The sequence below is a fragment of the Mchenga conophoros genome, linkage group LG13, assembly GCF_057382185.1.
Source record: "Mchenga conophoros isolate Kocher_MC1m ecotype Shallow Benthic linkage group LG13, M_conophoros_male_GT1.1, whole genome shotgun sequence".
Taxonomy (NCBI): Eukaryota; Metazoa; Chordata; class Actinopteri; order Cichliformes; family Cichlidae; genus Mchenga; species Mchenga conophoros.
This window is the reverse complement of record NC_140538.1, coordinates 10,004,790-10,026,667: the sequence shown is the minus strand read 5'-3', so window position 1 is coordinate 10,026,667 and position 21,878 is coordinate 10,004,790. Positions and strand designations below refer to the sequence as shown.

General features: G+C 38.8%; 1 protein-coding gene and 1 long non-coding RNA gene across 2 annotated transcripts in view; one reads left to right on the top strand and one right to left on the bottom strand.

Moving 5' to 3' along the window:
• The first annotated feature begins 8,793 nt into the window (after positions 1 to 8,793).
• synpo2la (synaptopodin 2-like a) lies at positions 8,794 to 18,326 on the top strand. Its single transcript, XM_085296334.1, has 4 exons — positions 8,794 to 8,932; positions 12,145 to 12,296; positions 12,527 to 13,239; positions 14,719 to 18,326. Exons 1-4 carry the CDS (start codon positions 8,831 to 8,833, stop codon positions 17,346 to 17,348), a joined length of 3,597 nt encoding a protein of 1,198 aa, XP_085152460.1. The 5' UTR covers positions 8,794 to 8,830; the 3' UTR covers positions 17,349 to 18,326.
• LOC146560842 (uncharacterized) overlaps positions 8,794 to 21,878 on the bottom strand; it is a 20,530-nt gene continuing 7,445 nt past the window's right edge. Inside the window, exon 3 of the long non-coding RNA XR_014894803.1 lies at positions 8,794 to 8,983. This is a non-coding gene — a long non-coding RNA (uncharacterized LOC146560842). The remainder of the gene's footprint in view (positions 8,984 to 21,878) is intronic.

Genomic DNA, 21,878 nt, shown 5'->3' with positions numbered 1-21,878 from the left:
TGTGTGTGCACGTCGAGGTCTCTGGGTGTAGCCATCAGTTTGTTTCGGGGAAATGCAGGACGACGTGAACTCTGTTCTACCACTAAGAGGAGGGAGACGAGAGGGAGACGGGGCTGTAAAAATGGAAAGTGACAAATGTCTTCTTGAGGAGTAGACAGTAAGGGATTGTACTCTTTCCTCAGCTGTCTGAGGAGACACAAAGACATGGTGCTATCAAAAACTGGTGTTATAGATTCTTTTCTACATACGATGTGGGCTGCAGAAGTACATTTTAAAAAACCCACAATGATGAAAGACGAAAATAAAACAAACAATCTACAAAAAGGTTCAGTTTATAGTTGACCCTTTTACTTTTTCAGGGCTCGCATTGTCAAGAATAATGTCTAAGTGAGGGGAAAAATCCCTTTCTGAATGACAGTACTGGGGAATTTGGTGTGTAGGTAAAACAAGCAAACCATGCAAACCCAGTGTGTGTTTTAACAGTGTGTGTTTGCATGCGGGTGTGTTTTGGAAAAGGCAGTGGTGCAGGGTAGAAGGGAGTAGGAGTTGCTGTGATTTATTCATGATGACGAATAAGTGACTCACTTGAGCTGGAGACACTCTTAAGCTGGATCTAAGGTGAGGAAATGTGTGTATGTGTGTAACTCTGTCTAAATATGACTTTCATTTTGAAGTCATCATCCAAAATAAAGAGCCTTCTATATTAAAAATTACCCACTTGAGACTCTTTATCGTATTTCAAATCCACAATCCAATATATACACTCATTTGTGGTTCAGTAGAATGACGTCAGTGCAAGCGAAGGGCAAATCATGTAAATGAAACTTACAGATGACATGTTAAAAAAATGGAACGTTGGCTCTCTAAAATCTGCAGATGCAATCAGAACTACAACTCACAATTTTGCATTTTGATGGGTCTGAATTATGATTTAAAACTCAGTTACTAGCACTGCTGCAGTGTGACACGAGGGAAGGGAAATCATATTTGCCAAAAATAACCACGTCTTCTGTACTACTGCACTATGACCGAAACTTGCAGTACTATCCAGTAAGAAAAGCATTCATGGCACAGCACGTATGTTGCATTTACAATTAGTTTGTCATGAATAAACGGATTATCACTAAAACACTGAAAAAAAAAAAACGTGAAAACTGCACCTGTGTAGCTGCAAACGTCTGAAGAAAAACAGAAATAGAAAAAAAACTAGAAAGCTATTTTTATCAAATTATCACAGAAATGTGTGTAGTCCACATGACATGAAAATCTGCTGTGGCATCCTGCCACTGCACTTTCACAACACCTGAAATTGATTTAGCTAGAAGCTGACTACAAGCTACGAGCTACGAAGTTTTGCTTTAGTTTGGCAAACACTAAAGCACTAAAGGCAATACTAAGTGATTTAACACAGGGCACAAGTAAAACTTTTAAGAAAAAAAGTACAGCTGTATTAAAAAAATATTTTCATTTGAGTGTCTTTGAGTGTCTTTGAACTAGATACTCAGTTATGTTCTACATAACTTTGAATGTATTCCAATATGTGTCTTTTTGGATGCGCTACTTAGCTCATTACGTATCACCTCCATTGAGGTGTGTTGCAAGTTAAAGACATGTTTATATGAGTCATGTTTCCTAATCTGACCTGTTTTAAGATTTGCAAATTTGAAAAAAAAAAGAAAGAAATTATTATTTCTGGCAAATTAAAAACGTTTGTATTCACAACACTAACTAAAAAATGTTTGAGGTTAGCTCTCAGCTGCCTCAGCCGCTCTCCAGCCATGTCAGTACAGCTCTGTATACTGAGTTGGATGTTTATAGTATCCTGTGCTTGCAAACAATTTATGTAAGTAAATGATACATTGTATTAAAATATATTCCTCTGGAAATAGTATAGATTTGGTATATTATTAGGTGCAAATTTAAGTTTCTGATTTTTATTATATATTTGTAATTTTGAATGCAGCCTTGATTAAATAAACTAGCAAAAGAGAGCATAAACGGATTAGTTTATGATGTCTTTTTCTAGTTTTAAGTTGTCTTTATTCAAGCATGGTGCACAATCTTGTACATATGATCCCATGTAGAGAAAAATAAACAATAAAGCAAGCCATGCTTTAAGGCTGACTATCTTACAATTGAAGAATCACTACTGTAGGAGTGTGTGGTGTCTTCAAACACAAATTTTGTCCACAAACAAAATAGAGTTATAAGTGGATCTGTCTGTCTTTTATATATAGTCTTTTCCTAAATCATGGGTGAGTAATGTTATGGTCAGATACATAACATTAACCAAATGATAACATATCATATATATGCGCTATGTTCTTTCCTTGAAATTTATGACCGCTCTACTTCCTCGACCGGACAATAGAGTGGGTCATATTCTACAGCCAAGCAGAGTTTGAAGGTTCAATCCCCAGCTTTAGCTGGTCTTTGGGAAATCACTTCACTCTGAGGCATCTCACAAAGTAACTTACTGACATTAGTGAGTGGGCTGATCATAAAACAAAGTATTAAACAATCTGCAGCCTTCACCAGTTGATAAAATTAGAGGAAGCCAGATGGGCATCAAAGTTATTGCCAATATCCTGATGGCAGCATGGATGTCTATAATAAACCTCAGCATGAGAAGCAATTTAATATTTCACATGATAAATCAAGAATAAGTGAAAAGTTTGACTATAGCTGCTGGCGCTACAGAAAAAGTCTGCAGTTATTAATGTTAGGGTTCAAACCCAGGGCACCACGGATATCTGAACCAAATTTATTGGCAATCCAATGCATTTCAGTAAAAGATAACAGTGTCAACCTTATGGTGGTGCTACATGAAAAATTAAATATGACAGTAGGCTCCATCCTTCATTGTACTCAAAATATACATCAGTCTGGACCAAAGTTGAGGGCTAACTTGCTGTAATAGCAGCTAATAATTATAACTGAACTTTTGTCTAATACGCTTTGAGCCATATACAGTTTTAAGGTGTTTTCAAAACTTGTCACTAAAGTGAGGAAATAGGCTTTCGTTCAAGTCATGTTCAGTGTAAACACACAACTCCACTGAACCTATGCACATAGACGCGCATGGCAAACTAAACACAGAATTTGCCATCTAAACCTAAGTGATCAAAACATTGCCTCTTCAGTACACCAGTGGAGCTGGCAGATATGGGCTCTGAGATATCACACAAACACTGTCACTCCCATCAGCCGTGAAGGTGACACTGACAGAAACCCTGGCTCTGCTGCTCCTTAAATACTCAAGGATCATCTTGCAGCCAGCAGAAACTCAATCCACTCCCTATTCTCCTCACCTTACACTGTGATGGATTGACAAGAAGAGGCTGAAGGGTTGAAGGATTACTCAGGCTCATCACATCTAACAAACCACCCACATGGAGGATGCTGGTGGCCTTATGTCAGATTCACAAACTTTGGTTAAACTTTTCTGCGTCCTCCTCCTCGTCTTTTTTAAAGCCTGGACCTTTCCATCCTATCAGACGTTTCCCTCGAGGAGAATAAGTGCTGGCTTTGACTCATCAAAAATGAACTACAAAAGTGATACAGTCAGTGGAGAGTGCCACCGTGAGGATTAAAGAAATAATGCATGATGCAGATTTTCTTTCAACTCAACTCAATTTAATTCAATTCAATTTTATTTATATGCCACCAAATCAAATCCACAGTCACCTCAAGCTGCTTAATATTGTAAGGCAGACCCTACAATAATACATACAGAGAAAAACCCAACAATCATATGACCCTATATGAGCAACCAGCAGCCGGTTAGGGTGAGAGAAGGAAGACAGGATAAAAGACATGCTGTGGAAGAGAAAGATGTGCTTATTTAAATATAGTTGCAGTTTTTGGCTAAGGATTTATTCCTGGAAGCAGCTGCAATTATCAGATTACTCAGAGTTTAAAGCAGGTTCAGGCTTGTAAAGTAACTGAAAAACTATCTGCGATTAAGGCCTTAATTCAACATAAATCTATGTGAAAAAGAACAATTCATTAAAATCCTTATCCCACAATTTCATTTATCCTATGAAGATGTTCATGGTCAGAATATTCAGGAAACTTTAGTTATTCCAGTTAGATCCAGAACTGTGACTCAGGAAACAGAGTGGCTTGTTCACTGGTCACCATGGTCGGTGGTTTGAGTCTGAGCTTCCGTGTCCTTTTGCAAGAACCAAATCCTAAGTTTCCCAATTTCATCTGTGCAGGATAGAGAGATGTGCCGGATGCACAGAGTAAAGTATATGAATGAATGTGACTCATATTGCTTTAAGTCATCAGTAAAACTAACAAAGTGCTATACGAATGTCACTCCATTCATCACCGAACCACTTTGGTCCAGACTCAATTTTCTCAGTGCTGGACTGATTACACGGAGCTGAGGCTTTACAGGTCGAACAACATTTTGTACAAATAATCATATCACTAGATGATGAATCCTGCAACCTGCAAGGTTGGCCTTTGTATTGACATTTCTTTACAGCTATTGAATGGAACACGCAATGATTGCAGTGGCAGTCATGTTCTCCCTCGACATAAGTGGAATTAAAAAAAGTCTACAGCATACACTGTAGAGTACCAATATGCTGATCTAAGATTGTGATTATGACAAACATACCAGCAACACATTTGCACTGAGAGTATGTAACATGTAGCACGTTCCCTTTAACCTTCAGTTCAGTATTGGAAGCTATAATGGCATAGACTGTCAGCTTTGTTAAACTTTTCACTACATTTTAAACATTTAAAAAAGCACTTTTCCTGGTAAATATCAGAGTAACGAAGGTACTGTACCATTACACAAGTAATATAAGGTTCACTGAAGACATTAAAGTATCATTAATGGTAAAGAATTTTTATTTATTTAGTGGTTGGTTTAAGATAAAGCCACCTGAAATACAGTAAGTTCTTATACAGGAGGAAAGGTCCATGTTTGCATAGCAACCAGTGAACTGAAGTATAAATCTCTGACCAATCAGAGCTTAGTTTGAGTGACCTGTATAACATATTTTAGGACAGATGGTCTGCACTGTTATTTTGGGTGACTTTGGATGTGTGTGTATGTATTTGTTTGTGTGACTCACTGGTGTGACAGCACAAGGAGGTTAAGAGGGGCCACCTGTGTCATGAAGCAGATGATACAGGAGTCATCTCTCTGAGGACAGTGGGAGTCCTGGGAGAGATGCAGCAGTCTGTCACAGACTGGGGTCAAGAGTTCAGGATTACAGGAAAAAAGGCTAGAGTCACAGAGTAAAAGAGTCAGTAAGTGGCTGCAATCAAAGCAACAAATTATTGTTAAAATAAATCTTTTCAAAACAATTAAAAGATATCCCTTTAATAGTGTCACAGATCCAACCTAAAATGACTTTGCAGTTAAGATAGACCTCAAAATGATGTACATTTAACGGACAAAGATTTATATATATACAGTATATAACCAGCCTGCTGAAGAAAATAACAGAGGACAGACCCAGCCTTCACCAGAATGCTTAAATAATCAAATTAATTCAAAGAACAAATTCTATTAGGATATTTGAAGAATGATATAATTATTCCTCCACCACATGGAATCTGCAGCTTTTTAACTTGAGATTTTAAAAATATGAGATTCTTAAAACTTGAATAAAATATGTTTTTGGATTCTTTAAAGCTGTTTTGTAAAAATCAATTTCTGAAAGCAGAAGGTTTAAAATGATAATTTCATTTGGAATGCGTGTATTCCCGCCACTATGACACGCTATCCTCTTCATTTATGTCTCTTTGAGCAGTCTAAATATATTCATTACTCTTATTTTCCACATAAAACACATCCATAATGTTAATTTGTGCTTGACATTACACAAAGCTCAGTTTACAACATGTTTATTAGAATGGCAATCTCATTTTCACGCCATCTGAGCTGGGGCGAAGGTCTGGCAGTGACTGGTTGGCAGTATCTGCCATCCTGGCACAGATGCCACAGTGAAAGGGCAGAGTCGGCGTCTGCTGCTACTCCACCAATCTGTCTATCAAATTCTTCTTGGCAAGGCCAGTTGGACAACAGAGAAGTTATTTATTAGAAAAACAAGCTGCAGGGAACAGAGATAATGTCTGCAGCTCTTTGAAGTGTAATGCTAGAAAAGGTAAACAATAAAAAAGTGGAAAAAAAAATGTTGAAAGAAGAGATGGGCACACACAAACTAACAAAGGAAACATGAGCAGGACAAAGACACTGCATCATTTAGAAATTCTCCCATGTCCACAGAAAAGAAAAAGGAAAAAAAACATGCTTCCAGGCAGGCAGCTCCTGTCCTGGATAGAATGACTGAGCAGACCTCTTCCTGACTTATGCAGTTTTTCTAACTGAAACCACAACTATTCACACTGCAGTGTTTAGTTTAGCAGAGACATAGTCCCTTTCAGCAAAGACACACTGTGTTTATTTAACTGTGCAAGTCGGTCATACAATATCACAAATGTATTTTTGTATTCAAACATTTCTCACTGCTCTGTGAGAGTGTCTGGAAATGGTCTGACTTCCCAGACAGTCAGAGATCCTTCAAGTTTTTCCCAACATTATTACCAATATTAGTGTTTGGATTCATATGGATTGGAGAATTTGTATTCTCCAGAAAGATGGTATTAGAAATTTCTCTGTAACTTCTAAAATTATGTAATGATATTGGCTTTTTTTTAACCTCAAAAGAGACAGAAATTACCATTAAAACTGTGAAATTATGTAAAAACTCAGGGATGCTAAGAGCAAGCCTGTTTTTAACCACTAGGGGGAGCAATTACCACAACTACTCTTCCCAACTGTTGGTTCAGAGGTCCCACTAATACCACACTTGTTCTAATGCATCAAATAAAAATAATAAAATACGGTGTATCAGTTTTGTTCAGTACCTTCTTTAACTGTGGTATTCTATTAGATCTGACATTGGCTCTAGGAAGACAGTGTGACATTTTTTTCTCAGTGGCTGACCCAGGACTGATCCTGGTTACTATCCTGAGGTCTGGAAACAGCTGCAGAGCAAGGCTGCCAAAGGGAGCAACTATCATCGGTAACCTCCCACCGCATTGATAATAGCAGTGTTGGCTTTCTTGCAAGAGGATCATTCACCCTCCATCAACAGGTTTAAAAGGTCTGTCAGTGCCCCAAAGGACAATACAACATAATTTAAACAAGTTTACATGCACTGAACTTCTTTTAATGCAATCTATTTTAATTGGATGAAGTTTAAGATCAAATCATTAAAATGACATGAAATTAAGAAAAGATACAAACAAAGCAAAAAAAAAAAAAAGGACCAATTTTACTCTGGATCATCCTTAACTTAAAATCAAAACTTTTGTCATTGTTTCATCTTGTGACTCGTGTTCAGTGTTAAAAAAAAACACTATGAAGACATCTGTTGCTTTAGGCCACACTTAAAGTATTAATAATTACTAGACATATCACCAATGCTTAAAAAGCATAAGAACTGCATATAAACTTTACATAGCCAAATCTGGTAAAAAGCACTTGCTCACTTTGCCTAAGAATTTAAAAAGCTTCCCCCCGAGTAGAGTTATGTTTCTACAATTGACTTGATTCAGGATTTTCTGAGTGCCACTTATGGCACTTTGTGACAGCAGCGTTTAGCACAAAGCATCACTGTGCACTAAGGTACAGCTTCTCAGACATCCAGTCTCTTAGCTTGGTTTGTGTGTGAAATGTCTCTGTTCAGACTATCTGCAGCAGCCAACATATCCAAGAGTTTGGCTGCGTGTGTGAATGTGGCATCTAGTTGTGACCGATCGATGTGCATAAAGGTAAACATGCGGTGGGATGCATGTCTGCCTGCAAAGAGAGGCATTATATTACCTCTAATTTAATTAACAACAAACTGTTCCAAAAATCTTTTAGCAAAACAACTTTTTCATTTTATTTTTAAACAATTATGTGATCATGGGATACTTCTGTATGTGCCATTCAGTCAATAATGTGAATGCTTGTGGATAAACTTTGGTCAAATCTCAGTGTAGCAATGCAGATTCTTCATCCAGAGCATTAGTATTTCTTCCAAAGACTCTATGATGACAGCCTTGCATGTTTCCAGAGGATCTGGCAGAATGCATGCACTAATGACTGACGGCGCCACAATCTCCACTTACTGTCCACATGGATAATGTTTCTCAACAGAAAAAAATGTATTTAAAGTAATTAATCATAAGTGGTGTCTTCACTCATGGCAAAGCTGTCGCGAGATGGGAGAGTGACTCTGCTAAAGGTTACTACCGACCTCAAATGCCAGATATGAAACACTGGCATTTGGATGTTCTGAATGGTAACTTTGCATTGATCTGAAGAGGAGCAGGCAAGACATTGAAGGTGGCGGTGCCTTCCAATTTCAAAAATAGGACAGCACCCAGTGGCACAGGTCTGAGTGACAGGACAAGTGTTGAGCTGGACCCTCCCCTCCCTCATTTGGGGCAGGCATTCCTCTGTGTAAGCAGACACAGACCCCCTCCCATCATATTTCTCTCTCCTTCTCCCTCTCTTTTTCCTTTGGCGATGGTAGTTGGCTGACACGGAGTATGGGTGGGCACACAGAAGTGTGTGTGTGCGTGTGTGTGCTTGCATGTTTGTGTGTTCAGGTGTGAGTGCGAGCTCAGAGGGAAGTCAGCACCCGGACAGTGTGCTAGGCGAGAGCAGGCCAGAGCTCTCCGATGGGGCCCTGACTAGGGCCAAAGCACTGAGGGGGGTCCTCAGATGAATGATTAAAAACCTTAGAAGAAAAGAAAATAACTACAAAAAAGAAGAAAAGATAAAAAAGAAGATCCAGAGAGAAGAACAATGGTTGTAGAGGAAGTGATAATTACATTGTCTGGTGGAGCGCCATGGGGGTTTCGTCTCCAGGGAGGCGTGGAACACCAGAAACCACTCCAGGTAGCGAAGGTAAGGCGAGTCACTCAGTATGTTGGACAGAAGCCAGTATTTCACAGTTTGCTAAGACAACAGTGAAAAGAACAAAACAGTGTTAAAGTCAATAGCGTCACCAAGCAGAAGAGAAACAGCAACAGAGTTTTATTGTGTAGAGCTAAAGGAACATTGGCAGTGTTCAATGTTGGTTTGGGGCCTGAATATGAGTCATCATCTTGTTTGAAAACTTTTTTTATGTAGAGTTGTACTGATGATTGATTGGGTGAACTTTAAACTTCAAGTACAGATAGGTGGGAATGCTAGGCCACCCTGTTGCATATCTTCCTCTGACTGCTTTGCCTGTTAAGCTCAGCATTAAAGAAAATGATAGTAACCCAGAAATCAAGTAACATTTGCAGAAAATATTTTTTTTCTGTTGCTGGCCACAGTGCGCCCTACACCTCTGAACAACATCATAATTTCATTCAAGAAACGCTTCAATTAACCTGGCCACACCCGATAATCTTGAAGGATACATTCAGTTGGTTTTTTTATTGTAAAGTAAAATTACAAGAGTGAAAAACATACAAGTAAGCAAAATGTAGTGACCTCAGGTTATTTCTTTATAATATATTTGTTTATAATGTTAAAAAAAATCTTTATTCCATTTTTGAGAATTGCAGACTAGTTAAATATTCACATTTCCTTGAGTCCACTGAAGGTAAAGGAAATATTTAACCTTCGAATTCTCACATGGAGTCACTCAGCTCATTTTACTCTCCAAAAGCAAATTCTTCATGGGCAATAATTTGGTACCAACACTTGGCAGAAATGGAGCAGTCCAAATTTCAGTCTTGATCTCCATTTAGGATTTCAGAATGTGGCATGATATGAGATGGGGAACATATACTGGATAAAAGGATTCATTTGGCTCCCAAGTATATAAAAAATAGCACCTCTGATATAAGCTTCTCTTTTTATTTTCTGACTTAATATGTACATTTGTTTGTATTGAACACATTATATTGCACACACTTTATGAATGTATATTAGCATAATGTGAAAAATAGATTCATCCACACATACTTTCCATAATTGTTGACTGAGCAGAAGTACTTTTGAAGGTGGCTATTTATAGCTGAGAAGCATCAGGTCTCTAGGTCAGCCAAGGTGTATGTTTCAGCTCAGTATTTAAAAATTAGCCTCATACACTATTTCTGAACATGCACTAATCGTCTTGATGCTAATCGTCACTTCCTTGTAGGTTCACATCAAAAAGAATTACTAATCGTTTGACATCTTTTACTCCAGATTGTTGCTGCTCTGACATCACATATGGCGTGGTGTTAATTCAAATGAAGCCCCCCCCCCCCCCCCCCTTTAAAAATGATCTCCATATTACAAAATACAGGAATCTATCTACTTGGCACAGTAGGTCAGGGAAATTGTATTATATCCTGTTTTTTCACAGGATACAGGATAATTTTCAAATTATCCTGTTTTTTCAATTTCAAATGTTAGTATGGCCAGTTCTTCTGTGCAATGAATCTTGCATCCTTATTTGTATAATGCACTGATATATACCTGTACTGTAACTCATTATCTTCCACAGTTGAGTTCATATATAATATTTGCACTGGCAAAATAATTATCCTTTGGAAAATGTTACTGGCTTAGATTGTCTAAGTAAACTTTTAATATGTTTTCATGAGTGATTCTACGTTGTTGAGTTATGAAGAGTGACATGTAGACAAGCTGGCCTCGGGACACCAAGTCACCTTTACGAAGGTGGACAGCTGGTTCTGTCTGATCATCTAAAACAATGTGCTCCTTCACCCCTGAGAGGAGGAAGCTGTAATCTTGTCAGGTCTCACACTATATCATCCCAAACAGGTGGAGCAGTGTGTGGCTGCACTGAAAAGAGCTGGTGTGTCAGTCCTGGGTCTGTGCCGTTGAGACAGCATGTGCATGCTTCTATGTTTATTTATATGACTTTAAGTGTATTTTTGTACTTCCCCATGTGGTGAATGTGTGCACGCATGTAAGGCTATTATAACTGTTATGATTTGTGGCCACAAAGTGACTGCGTGAATGAATAACAGACATCCCTGCCACAAGTAAGCACGGACCATTTTAAAAGGCTTAGCTAAATGGGGACATGGGATTTAATTACAGACAAACTAGAATAGCTGGAAAGAAAACTAGTTAAGGTAACCAAAGCAATGCTTCTCCATCTACTAATTCTAATATTAAAAATTTCTTTCATATATGCCTTCGTAGAGCGTAATCAAAACTACACTGTTAGCTTAAAAAATAGGAACATCTTCAGGCCTCTGTTTTAGATTTACTATAGCTTGCACAGACCTGAGGCAGTTTAGAGTGGGCAAAACGCCACGGTCCTGACAGACCTTGGGCACAAATAGCAAAGCACCAAATGAAGATGGCTTCTGGCTGGCATTTCCTTGTTAAAGTGTGTATGAGAGCTCCACTCGAGCTGTAATATGTGGCATATGTCTGCAGCAAGATCGAGCTGTCAGTGCAGAATCTGGTCTCTGTCTTTGTCAGTCATTATCACAAACCAATCCAAGACAGCAGCATAGCTCTGTTGTTTTTTTAATTTTCTAATCAAAAGCGTTACAAAAGCTGGTCTTTCCCTGATCATTCTCTGGGAAAAAATTATCACAACTCTGTACTATACAACTTGTACAGCCCTTCAAAGTAAGGTGGCAGGGCTGAGACTTGGCCTCAAGTTATGTTTAGTTTCATAAAATCCTGGAACAATAAAAAGTAAATATGACATCATTCAGCAGGATATGAACAGTTGCACACTCTAAATATTTAAAAGGTATTTCACAGTAAAGGTATTTTGTTTTGGTAGCATGTAATCACTATTAATTTAAAACAGAGAAAGGAAGTTTACTTCCTTTTACTAAGGAAGGTTTACTGAGGAAGTCTATTCTCATTCTTTTATTATTAAAAACTTCTGCTTGCAAGGCCTTTATACCTGATTTAAGACATAAAATGTTATTGTACATGTACAAGGACAATAAAGGGCTATTCTATTCTATTCTATTCTATTCTATTCTATTCTATTCTATTCTAAATAGTCCTGGATGTCTCTTCTTGTAGGTTATCAGGGACTTGTACCAAATGACTGAAACAATATTTCTTCATACAACGGGTCAAAAAATTTAGATTTTCAGTTATTTTTAGTATTTCAGCTTTTAACTTGTTTTGCCTATATGCAGGTGCGCAAACGCAGCAAGGCATGCAGGGCTGGGTTGCGGGAGGCTGATGAGCTGGTCTCCATCAATGAGCAGCCATGTGCAATGCTCTCCCATGCCCAGGCCATGAACCTCATCGACAGTTCCCCTGGGATATTACACATCCGGGTCAAAAGGTCAGAAGAACAAGAGAAAGTAAACTCTTCTCAATCTTAAAGCATCAGCAGCTCATTGTAATAGATAAAGAAAAGTGTAAAATGCAGTGACTTGATACTTGCTGCCCTGTATTTAAAATGAATTAAAAAACAAGAAGACAGCGTATACTAAAAATAAAAAAAGTTATGATATCACATTCAAAGGTACTAATTGACATTAATACTATTTTAACCTTTGCACTTGTTTTCAGGGCACCTGCTGGTTTTCAGTCTGTGGTGCTTGTGACCCGAGCCCCATCTCCCCGAATAGACAAAGAGTACCGTGCTGCTCTGCGAGCTATGTCACCAAATCACCCTCACCATGCACCTGTCCGCGAAGTCCATCGTAGCCGCTCCACCCTAACCAGCGGCTTGACATCGCCACCTGGGAGCGAGGCTTACTATGGCGAGACTGATAGTGATGCAGATGTGGCAGGCTACGAGAGACAACGCAGGCAGAAACGCCGAAGCCCCAGCAACTCCAACCCTGGGAAACCCACAGGACGAACCTCTCCTGAGGGTGGGGAGACATCAGAAATGAGTGGCTATGACAGCGCTCCAGATGCACATGTTTACCCCCGTTTATTGGATGGTGGAGAGGGAAATGGAGGAGGAGGTCTGCCAGGGGTGGCTAGAAGGGAAGTGATTTACCAACCTCATGGTCCCGGAATGTGGTCTTCCCAGACATCGACAGAGACTTCCTCTATCATATCCTCAGCAGATGACCAAGGGCCACGGGATGCAGGGCAAGAGGAGGATAGTGGCTTTTTAGAGCCTGCCAATGTGCCACTGGTATCCCCTGAGAGGGCAAAGGAGGCTCTGATGCTTGGCTCCCGTAACCAGCTCGTGCCCATGGTGGGTCCTGTGAATAAACCCATCGATGATGAGCTTACAACAACATACATGGAAAAGGCCAAGCAAGCCAGTAAGTACACCTGGAGAAGGCCACTGGGATCAACTTGTGCCTCACATGTAAAAGTTAAATAAATATCCTATTATGATTTGGTGGGAGTTTATGATTATGATACAAATGATCCAAAAATTAAAAATCAAACAAATACGCCTTACCTTTTTCTAAACAGTGCGTCAAGAGAGGTCAGTTATTGATTTAAAACAGCGCTTTAGGGAGCTAAAACAGATCAGTTTTGGAACTACAGTATTTATCTATATATGGTACCTGTTTATAATTACCCTAGAGTCACCAGCCGAGTTTTGAAGCTGGTCATTAGCTATTTATATCCATTGATACTCTGGAAACATCACTGATACCAAATTAATTGTACCAATACTGTCGGAATAGTGTGATATGAAGCTTAATCAAGCTTAATCAAAAAGACAAACGTGTCCAGTGTGATTTGTTTAATATGACAATTAGCAAAACTAGCCACACATAAATGTTTTTTGAGGTTTGAAGCTCAAAGTGGGTGGGTGTCAAACCTGATAACAGGGCATAGTCATATAGTTTAACGCATGTTCCTCCAGTTATGTAAAAACCCCAGCAATCAACCTAGGAGCCCAGAAAACCAACTGCTTTTTGATATCAGGTGGCAAACCGAGGATAATATCTAGAGCTCTTGCTGCTCTCATCCCCTTTACTCTTTTCTTACTTTTTTTTTCTTACTGTATATTGAAAGAACAATAATATGTGATTTGTTCTGTAATACTCAATATGATGTACTTTGGTTCTTATTAAAATTGCAAATGCATTTTTATGCTTTTCAAAATGCATCAATTAAAATGATGTGCTTACATAAACCTTGACTCAATAGTTTCACAATCTTTGAAGAGAGGTTAAAAAAATGCGATAGTGATGAAAGCACAGAAAATGACTAAGCATTCTTTCCTAAAATTTGTCATTCTGTCTATCATCCTTAATTGATTCTTGGAATTCCTCCTTGCCATCACTGACATTCTAATGTCCTACTTAAGAACCATGTCCTAAACAAATTAAAATTCTGCTTCATGTGGCATTTATACCAGGGTAATAGAATTAGATTGCCTATGATCTGTTTAATACCATAACAAGTTAAAGGATATGGTATGTATGCCTTTTGAAGTTCTCCTTCCAGTCACCTATGACATCAAAGTTTCCATTAGAATGCAAATACTTTCATTAAAGTTAGATGTCAGAGTACATGACCCTAACAATGTGCAAATTTATCCTTCACCTTAGCTAATGTGATAAGCTCAAAGCTTCTGTGGAATTTTCCTGGAAGTGCTACTGTGGCAAGTTAAGAGATGGATACCTGTTGGACAGGCAGACAGGACAGGTTTAGAAGCTTATGTCAGAGTTCATTCTTTCAAAGGCTAAATCTTTTCCTTTTGAAATTCTGACCCTAAGATTTACTTTACATTATGCCACTGCATAACAACTTCTAATAGTTTTGACTTTCATATCCTGCAGAACTGAACCGAGGGGATACACAGCAAGACAAACAAGTAAAGGAAGCCAAAAGCAAGTGTAGAACAATCGCCTCTCTTCTGACAGATGCTCCTAATCCTCACTCAAAAGGTGTGCTAATGTTCAAGAAGAGAAGGCAGCGCTCCAAGAAGTACACACTCACTAGCTTTGGTAGTGTTGATGAGGACAGGTGTCAGGACTCACAAGAGGAGGATGGGGTACTTCCTGGCAGTGAATCTGAGTTTGATGAGGAAGGTTTTTCATCAGTTCCGGACCCGACTTGGGACAGTGACTATCTGGATATGCTGGAAAAGAGGGCAACAGCAGGTACTGAAGGTCGTGGGGATGGAGCAGAGGATGCTCCGAGTCCAGGTTTGAGTGACACTGTGGGCAAGGGTGCCCAGTTATTTGAGCAACAGAGAAAAAGGGTTGCTGAGCATGCCAAGAAGGCAGAAGCAGCAAAACCTCAAATACCTCCACAATCCCAAGTCCATGAGGAACCTCAGATACTCCAGATGTTTCAGTCACAACAAGAAGTAGAGCCACAAATAAACTTACAACCTCAGCACATAACACTACCTGGAACTATATCCACACAATCAATCCTATCACAAGCCCCAGGTCCAGTTCCTGTTGCATCCCGTGGAATGACTAATGGAGACCTATCCTACTCTGCAGTCAGCACAGCTAGCATGGAGGAGTCATCTCCACCAGTGGCACCCAAACCAGCTACTGCCTCAGTTACCATTCTGACCAGTCCTGGTCAACCAGCCGAAACACCATTGCCAGAACTACCTGTGAGTAATGTTCTCAACAGGACAGCACGTCCTTTTACCCCTGGCTTTATCAGCATTCGGGCTGCAACTGCCCCTGTGACGTTCCGGCCACCTGTCACAAAGACAACCCAGCGTCCTGCCTCAACAGCTGTTGTGCCGCCACCATTTTCCACTACATATGAACTAGACATTAACAATACAGCAGGAACTTCACAGCTATCCCCTGGTACTTCATCAGTGATCTCGCCACAAACTTCCATACTTCAAAGTTCCTTGGTCTCAAAGCCAGAAGCTCCTGTTACCTACCACCCTCCATCCCTTTCTACTTGTGTGCAGTCAACACCACCAATTACTACTGTTCAGCAGGCTCCATTTCCAATTGTGACTCCAGCCTCTATTCCATCAGTACCACCAGCACCACATGTACCAGTGATTCTAGTCCCTGGTCCACCTACATCCCAAATTCCTGTGTCAGCTGACCAAGTTATCACAGTGTCTCCACTTCAAACACCAGTTGCTCAACTACCACTGCAATCTTCAATTGCACCTTTGTCTCAAGTGTCAGTGGTCTCCCAGTCTGAAACTGTAGCACCAACCCCAGTTCCTGGTCCAACAGGTCGCACAGGAATCTTGCTTGAGGCTCGAAGGCGTAATGGGAAACCCAAACCAATGTTCAATGTGCCAGATGTTAAAAAGAAATCCCCCAATCCTGAACTGTTGTCTATGGTGCAGAATCTGGATGACAGATCCAGCCGACACAACTATGGCCAACCACCCGACGAGAATATCTATGATGATTCTGAGGAAATTAGAAGTGATGAGGCTGGCATAGGAAAGGTGCCTCCTCCAGTGGCACCCAAACCACGAGTTGTTCACGAAGCTCCACAGATTCTCCAAGCAGGAGGTAAGGGGGCCCAACTGTTTGCCAAAAGGCAGAGCCGTATGGGTATGTATGTAGTGGACACTCCACCCGAGACTACTTACCAGAAGGAAGGGACAATGCACAGTGCAGCACAACCCCTTGGTTCCTCCCTCAATCCTTCACTTCCTTCTCAATGGAAATACTCCCCAAATGTCCGTGCACCGCCCCCAATTGGGTACAACCCACTTTTGGCCCCATCTATCCCTACTGGGCCTCAGAGAGAAACAAACAAGCCAGACAACAGGGGTAGAGGAAGCTCTCCAAGAGAGGGCATCAAAGCACTGGATTTCATGAGAAGGCAACCCTATCAGCTCAATTCTGCCATGTTTAACTATGGGGGCAGCGCTGCTAATCTAGCAGCTATGCCTTCTTACCAAGCCCAGCAGCGTGACTACATACCACCAATGGTGGGAAGCTCCTTGACCTCACCAAGGCAGATCCCCGTCAAAACAGCCCGTGTCTATGAGGTCAAGCGATTCTCCACACCTACACCTATGTCCGGTCCATCTCTCGCTCCTAAAGTCCTCGCACCACGCTCAGCTACTTGCCTTGGAGAACGTTTGACTCACTCTGGCATGATCTCCCCACCTCCTGAAACCTTCACTCCAACTCCAGTCTCTGCCTTGACAACAGCACCAGACAGTATACCAACCCCAGCTGCACCTCTGTCCCAACCAACTGGACCACCCAACCTTCCAAAATTTTCTGCCACTCCCATTCCAAACCCAGTGCCCCCTGCAGTCCCAACACCTTATGCTCCAGTGTCATATACCACTGGGCTCCAGTCAGCCAAACAGTTTCAGAGTGCTCCTGAGCTCAGCATCCTTGCCTCTCTGCCTCCACTCAAGTCCAACCCAGTACAGGCACCTAAACCACGATTTGTGGCCACCAAGGGAGGTGTTCAGCCCCGTGTCTGGAGGCCAGGGGCAATCTGAGGGCAATGAAGCAGTCAGTACCATGCTTGGACATCTTCATATTCATGAAAAGGCTAATTAATCATGGACAGAAATATATCTGACAATTTTGTTAATTGGTTGATAGAAAAAACATGGAGTTAAAGATGTTTTATGCTTTGGGAAACTGATGGGCAAAGATCAGGACTCATCTGCAAAAATTAGCTGCTGAAGTAACATAAAATGGCAATTGAGTATGAAATTGAAATATAAAAAACAGGTGAGTTAAGTTAAATGAGAACAAAAGATTTTTTTTTTTTTGCTCAAAATGCTGCTTATCACATTTATTTTGCTGCAAACAGATTAAATGAGTCACACTAGTTTTAAACTATATTGCCATACACTGTATAGCCCACCATATGCCTGTCCTGGGGGAGGTTTGTGTAAGGCTTCTGGAGATCTCTTCTACTAATTTAGCGGAAAACCCATCTAAACAGAGCCTGTACTGAATTATTCTTTGAAACTTGAAATGTCTGAAAAGTGAACAATGAATGAACGAATGCCATTATGAGCAAAGCTCAAACCACTAAAAATATATGTTGTGTGATGTAGACTGGAGTAGGTGGATCTTATAACATGTAATTCACAGTACTCGCCCTATTCAGTCATGTACACTCATGGGTGTTTAAATGATGCTGTTTTTTAAACACCTCAGCTCGCTAGGGTCTATAAATGAAGGCAAGGTTTGCTCTTGCAACAAGTCAGATACCTCCACTCACTATAACTAGAGAGAAATGCTATCTTTTTAGCCCAGGTCACAAACAACAAGTGCCTGGGCTGTCACTGAATGAACACTTGTTACTGGATATCACTGCTTCTATTTACCACCTAGACACACCAGAGTCATATAGTTGCACTTTGCAACTATATGTAAATTCATAACTTTTATTAAACAAATAACACAGATGAAGAAATGTGTATTTTGTTTTGTAAAGTTGTAATTTATTCAGAGGGAATGCATGGGGAAGTAGATAGACAGAGAAGCACTGGCCCTTCTGAAAGGGTTCATGAAAAGAGAGCGGCTGTGGAACGAGGACATATTTAGGAGTAATGGGGTCACAGTTCTGGTGTTGCCATTTCACTGAAGTGGTCACAATCAAAGTCAGACTTCTGTCTGTTGGTTTGATACCTCACAGCCTCTAGAAATTAAATTAGAATGACCAGGAAAGTTTGAGCCATGAAGTTTGTTGGACAGAAGCACAGAGGTTTAGCTGTTGTGTTCTAAATAACAATGGGTGCTGTTAAAAAGTAAGGAGAAATATGTTTGATGAATATGTGCTTCCAAAGACTGAATATGTTAAAGGAACAAGTAAGAAACACAGAAAGACTGTTGTGTTATATTTGTGGTACTCTTGGTAGATCTTTTTTTTTTTTTTTTTTGATTTTTTACCCTTTTTAAAATACAGTTTCTCTTCAAGCTTGTTCTTGTTTTCATTATGTCATTAGAAAACTAGATCTTAGATATAAATATGCTGAGGTGTACAGTGTGAGTTTCTGAAAGTACATGGATTAAATAATGAGTGTGAAAAATGTTTGTTATTAATGCTGAGTAGAAGTTTATACTGAGAGATGACAAGATATTTTTAGAGGAATAAAATTAGACTTCAAGGCTCTCCAGCTGTCTGACATGTCTGATTTTATACTGCCCTCTGTTGGTTAGTCTTTTAATGTATGACAAAAAGCATGCAGAAATGGAACTTGTAACTGAACAATGAAGTAAATGTAACTGTATAGTAGTTTAAACATTAAAAAAGGATTAAAAGATAAAAATAATTACCAGTGCAGAGTTTGTTTGTTTTTTAACTTCAGACTAATTTTATAAATTACATAGGTTTGTAGCTCGTTAATAAAAATAGTAACTCAGATAATATAATAGAATATGAATTATATTTTCACATAAGGAACCTATTGGGTCATTCTATGAAAAAATCAGTGAGTGTCTAGCTTGATTAGAATCAGCTCATTTTTGTTTGTACAACAACTTTATCACATTTAATAAAGCCATGAAAAATTCTACCTTCAATGAATATTTTGTGAGTTCTTAAAGTATAGATAAAGATCAAAATTCTAACATTGGAGCTAGCCACATTAAAATTTCAGGGCTGGAAAATACATTTAAGTATTGTTAAAAATTGTAGGTAGATCAAATGCACAACCACTCCAAATGTCACAATTTAAAGCCAAAGTGTAATTTCTTTCTTTTTTTCTATAAACAGCTCTGAGGATCTATATTATGGGATATATCCTAGAGTAGCAAAACTCCATCAATTTAATGTGACAGACTAACAGACATGACCATTTAAACCTTGGATGTTTCATCATATATTTCACAGGAGGAAACTTCAAAAACTACAGTATGGGGTAAAGTTTTAAGTATCATATCATCATATTGGAGAGATACCCGGTCAGTACAATTTATAGCATACAACATGTCCTTTTTTGTATTTTCTAATGTTTTTTTTTCTCATTTTAAACACAAATGTTGAAGCAGTTGTTTGAGATTGAGTTAGCTTCTTTTTGACATATTTCTTAGAGCTAAATTGTAAAGATTCAGGGGTTTATTACTTCTGCAGTTCCAAGAGTCATCTTTTTGACTAATCTTTGTCTTACTTTCTTACTTTTCAGTAAAGACTCTAGGAGTGAGCTAAATCTGGACATTATACATATATAAAATGGGCGGGGGTGGTTTGGTGTATAAAAAAAATACTATTTTCACTTTTTTTCTGTTAGTAAGATTAAAAATTAATACTCAAAAAGTGCATTATCGTTGGAAACTTGTTGTTTAATGCCATCTATTCATTTCCCAACACACAGAATGTGTGATTCTATATCTGGAACTCAAAATGTATATTCATGTATAAATTTTGACTATAATGTAATGCAATAATGTTATATGGTTGTACTGTGTGTCAGTATATTTTTCTTTCTTTCTTTTCTTTTTGCCTACATGAACACTTGCCACTAAGTGGTGCTGTGGGGCATCAGTGTACACTGACAGTGCATTAAAAATGGCCAAGCCCCACACTCACATGGGAGGCTATATATAGAGCTGCTAATATCCAAACATAATACTCTTTATTTATAAAGAAAATGAATTGTTGCCAGGTCCCTACTGTAATTAAGAGTTGCTTCTTAATTTACCTACTTAAAAAAAGATACATTAAAAAAGGGGCCTATGGAAAGTTTCTATTTCAAGATGTGCAGAAAACATCCCGTGGAGTGTTTTCCATGGGCTGTACTAGAAATAAGACATCTGCAGCAAATCTTAGTGCTTTCCATTTAATACTTCGTTGAAATGTCATTTGAATTGATCAAAAAAGGGACATGGATATTTCTACATTTCATATGAAATAATGAAATGTATGCAGAGGTATGTATAAAAATAAAACACAAATTTTAAACAGTGTCACCATTGTTATTTAAATATAAGACTTCAGTTGGTTCGAAGAAAGACTGAAAACATGTCACTTGTTACAAGCACTTCTCTGCAGTGATCATTTTGATAAAAATAGATAATTTTCTTTAGATTTCGGAGGCCAGAGATGAGCCAAAAATTTATGAGAAATCAAGACTTTATGAAGAAGAGCCTGAAGAACCTTTTTGAAATAAAGCTGACCTGAGTAATATTTAAGGAAGTTAACCCTAAGAAATAAAGGAAACTAACAATATTGGGCATTTGTATTGATGTCAAAAACCCAATGTCTGATGGCTTTCCTACATTTCAGAATCGTGCATCATAAAATATTTTAGAATATATAAAGTAAAATAAGATACATCTTACTTGGAATTGAAGTTTAACTTAAGAACAATGTTGCACATAGCATATAGATCAATTGTACTTTAATACAGTCAAACATCCAAACAGAGCCACAAAGTTACCAGTTGCATTTTCTACTTTGATTGTGTGCTCAAAAACACTAGAACAATACAAAGTTAACTGACTTTCAGAGAAAGTTGCTGCAGATTTAGTTAGTGCTTCAGAGTCAAAGTTTTCTAGATCGAATTAAGCACATAAAATCTGACATTCACTCAGGACCCCTGGGATTATTTTGGCAACTAACAATCATGTTTTTATAAATGTATATTAATTGTAACAGTAATATTTAAAAATGACACATTCATATTGTGTCAATTTGTACATATGATACCTGTATATACCTGTATATTTACCTTTTTAAAATTTGCACAAAAAATAAAAAATTCACACTAAGGAGAGTTATAGAGTTACATACATGTTTATACAGTCATATGAAAAAGAAAGGTAAATTAAAGTACTCTTTTACTGCTAGAATAGGAATTAAGGGGTAAGTGGCAGCCAGGTGCTAATAATCAAACACTCGTTAGGCTTCAATTCAGCAAAACAGTTTGCTGGATTGAAGCATTCAGTTGCGTTGGCACAATGTCACAAGCTTCCCAGTAGTGGATATCCCAGCAAATTTAATTCCAAGGTCAAACCATGCAATGCTCAGAGATATTATGGGGATTTGGGTTTGTTTTTGCAGCCACAAGATC

Bases quoted from the DNA above. Each gene is read 5' to 3' on its own strand.
- synpo2la (XM_085296334.1), top strand. From the start codon at position 8,831: ATGGTTGTAGAGGAAGTGATAATTACATTGTCTGGTGGAGCGCCATGG. The intron at 8,933-12,144 runs GTAAGGCGAGTC...GCCTATATGCAG, and splicing joins AACCACTCCAGGTAGCGAAG to GTGCGCAAACGCAGCAAGGC. The intron at 13,240-14,718 runs GTAAGTACACCT...CATATCCTGCAG, and splicing joins GGAAAAGGCCAAGCAAGCCA to AACTGAACCGAGGGGATACA.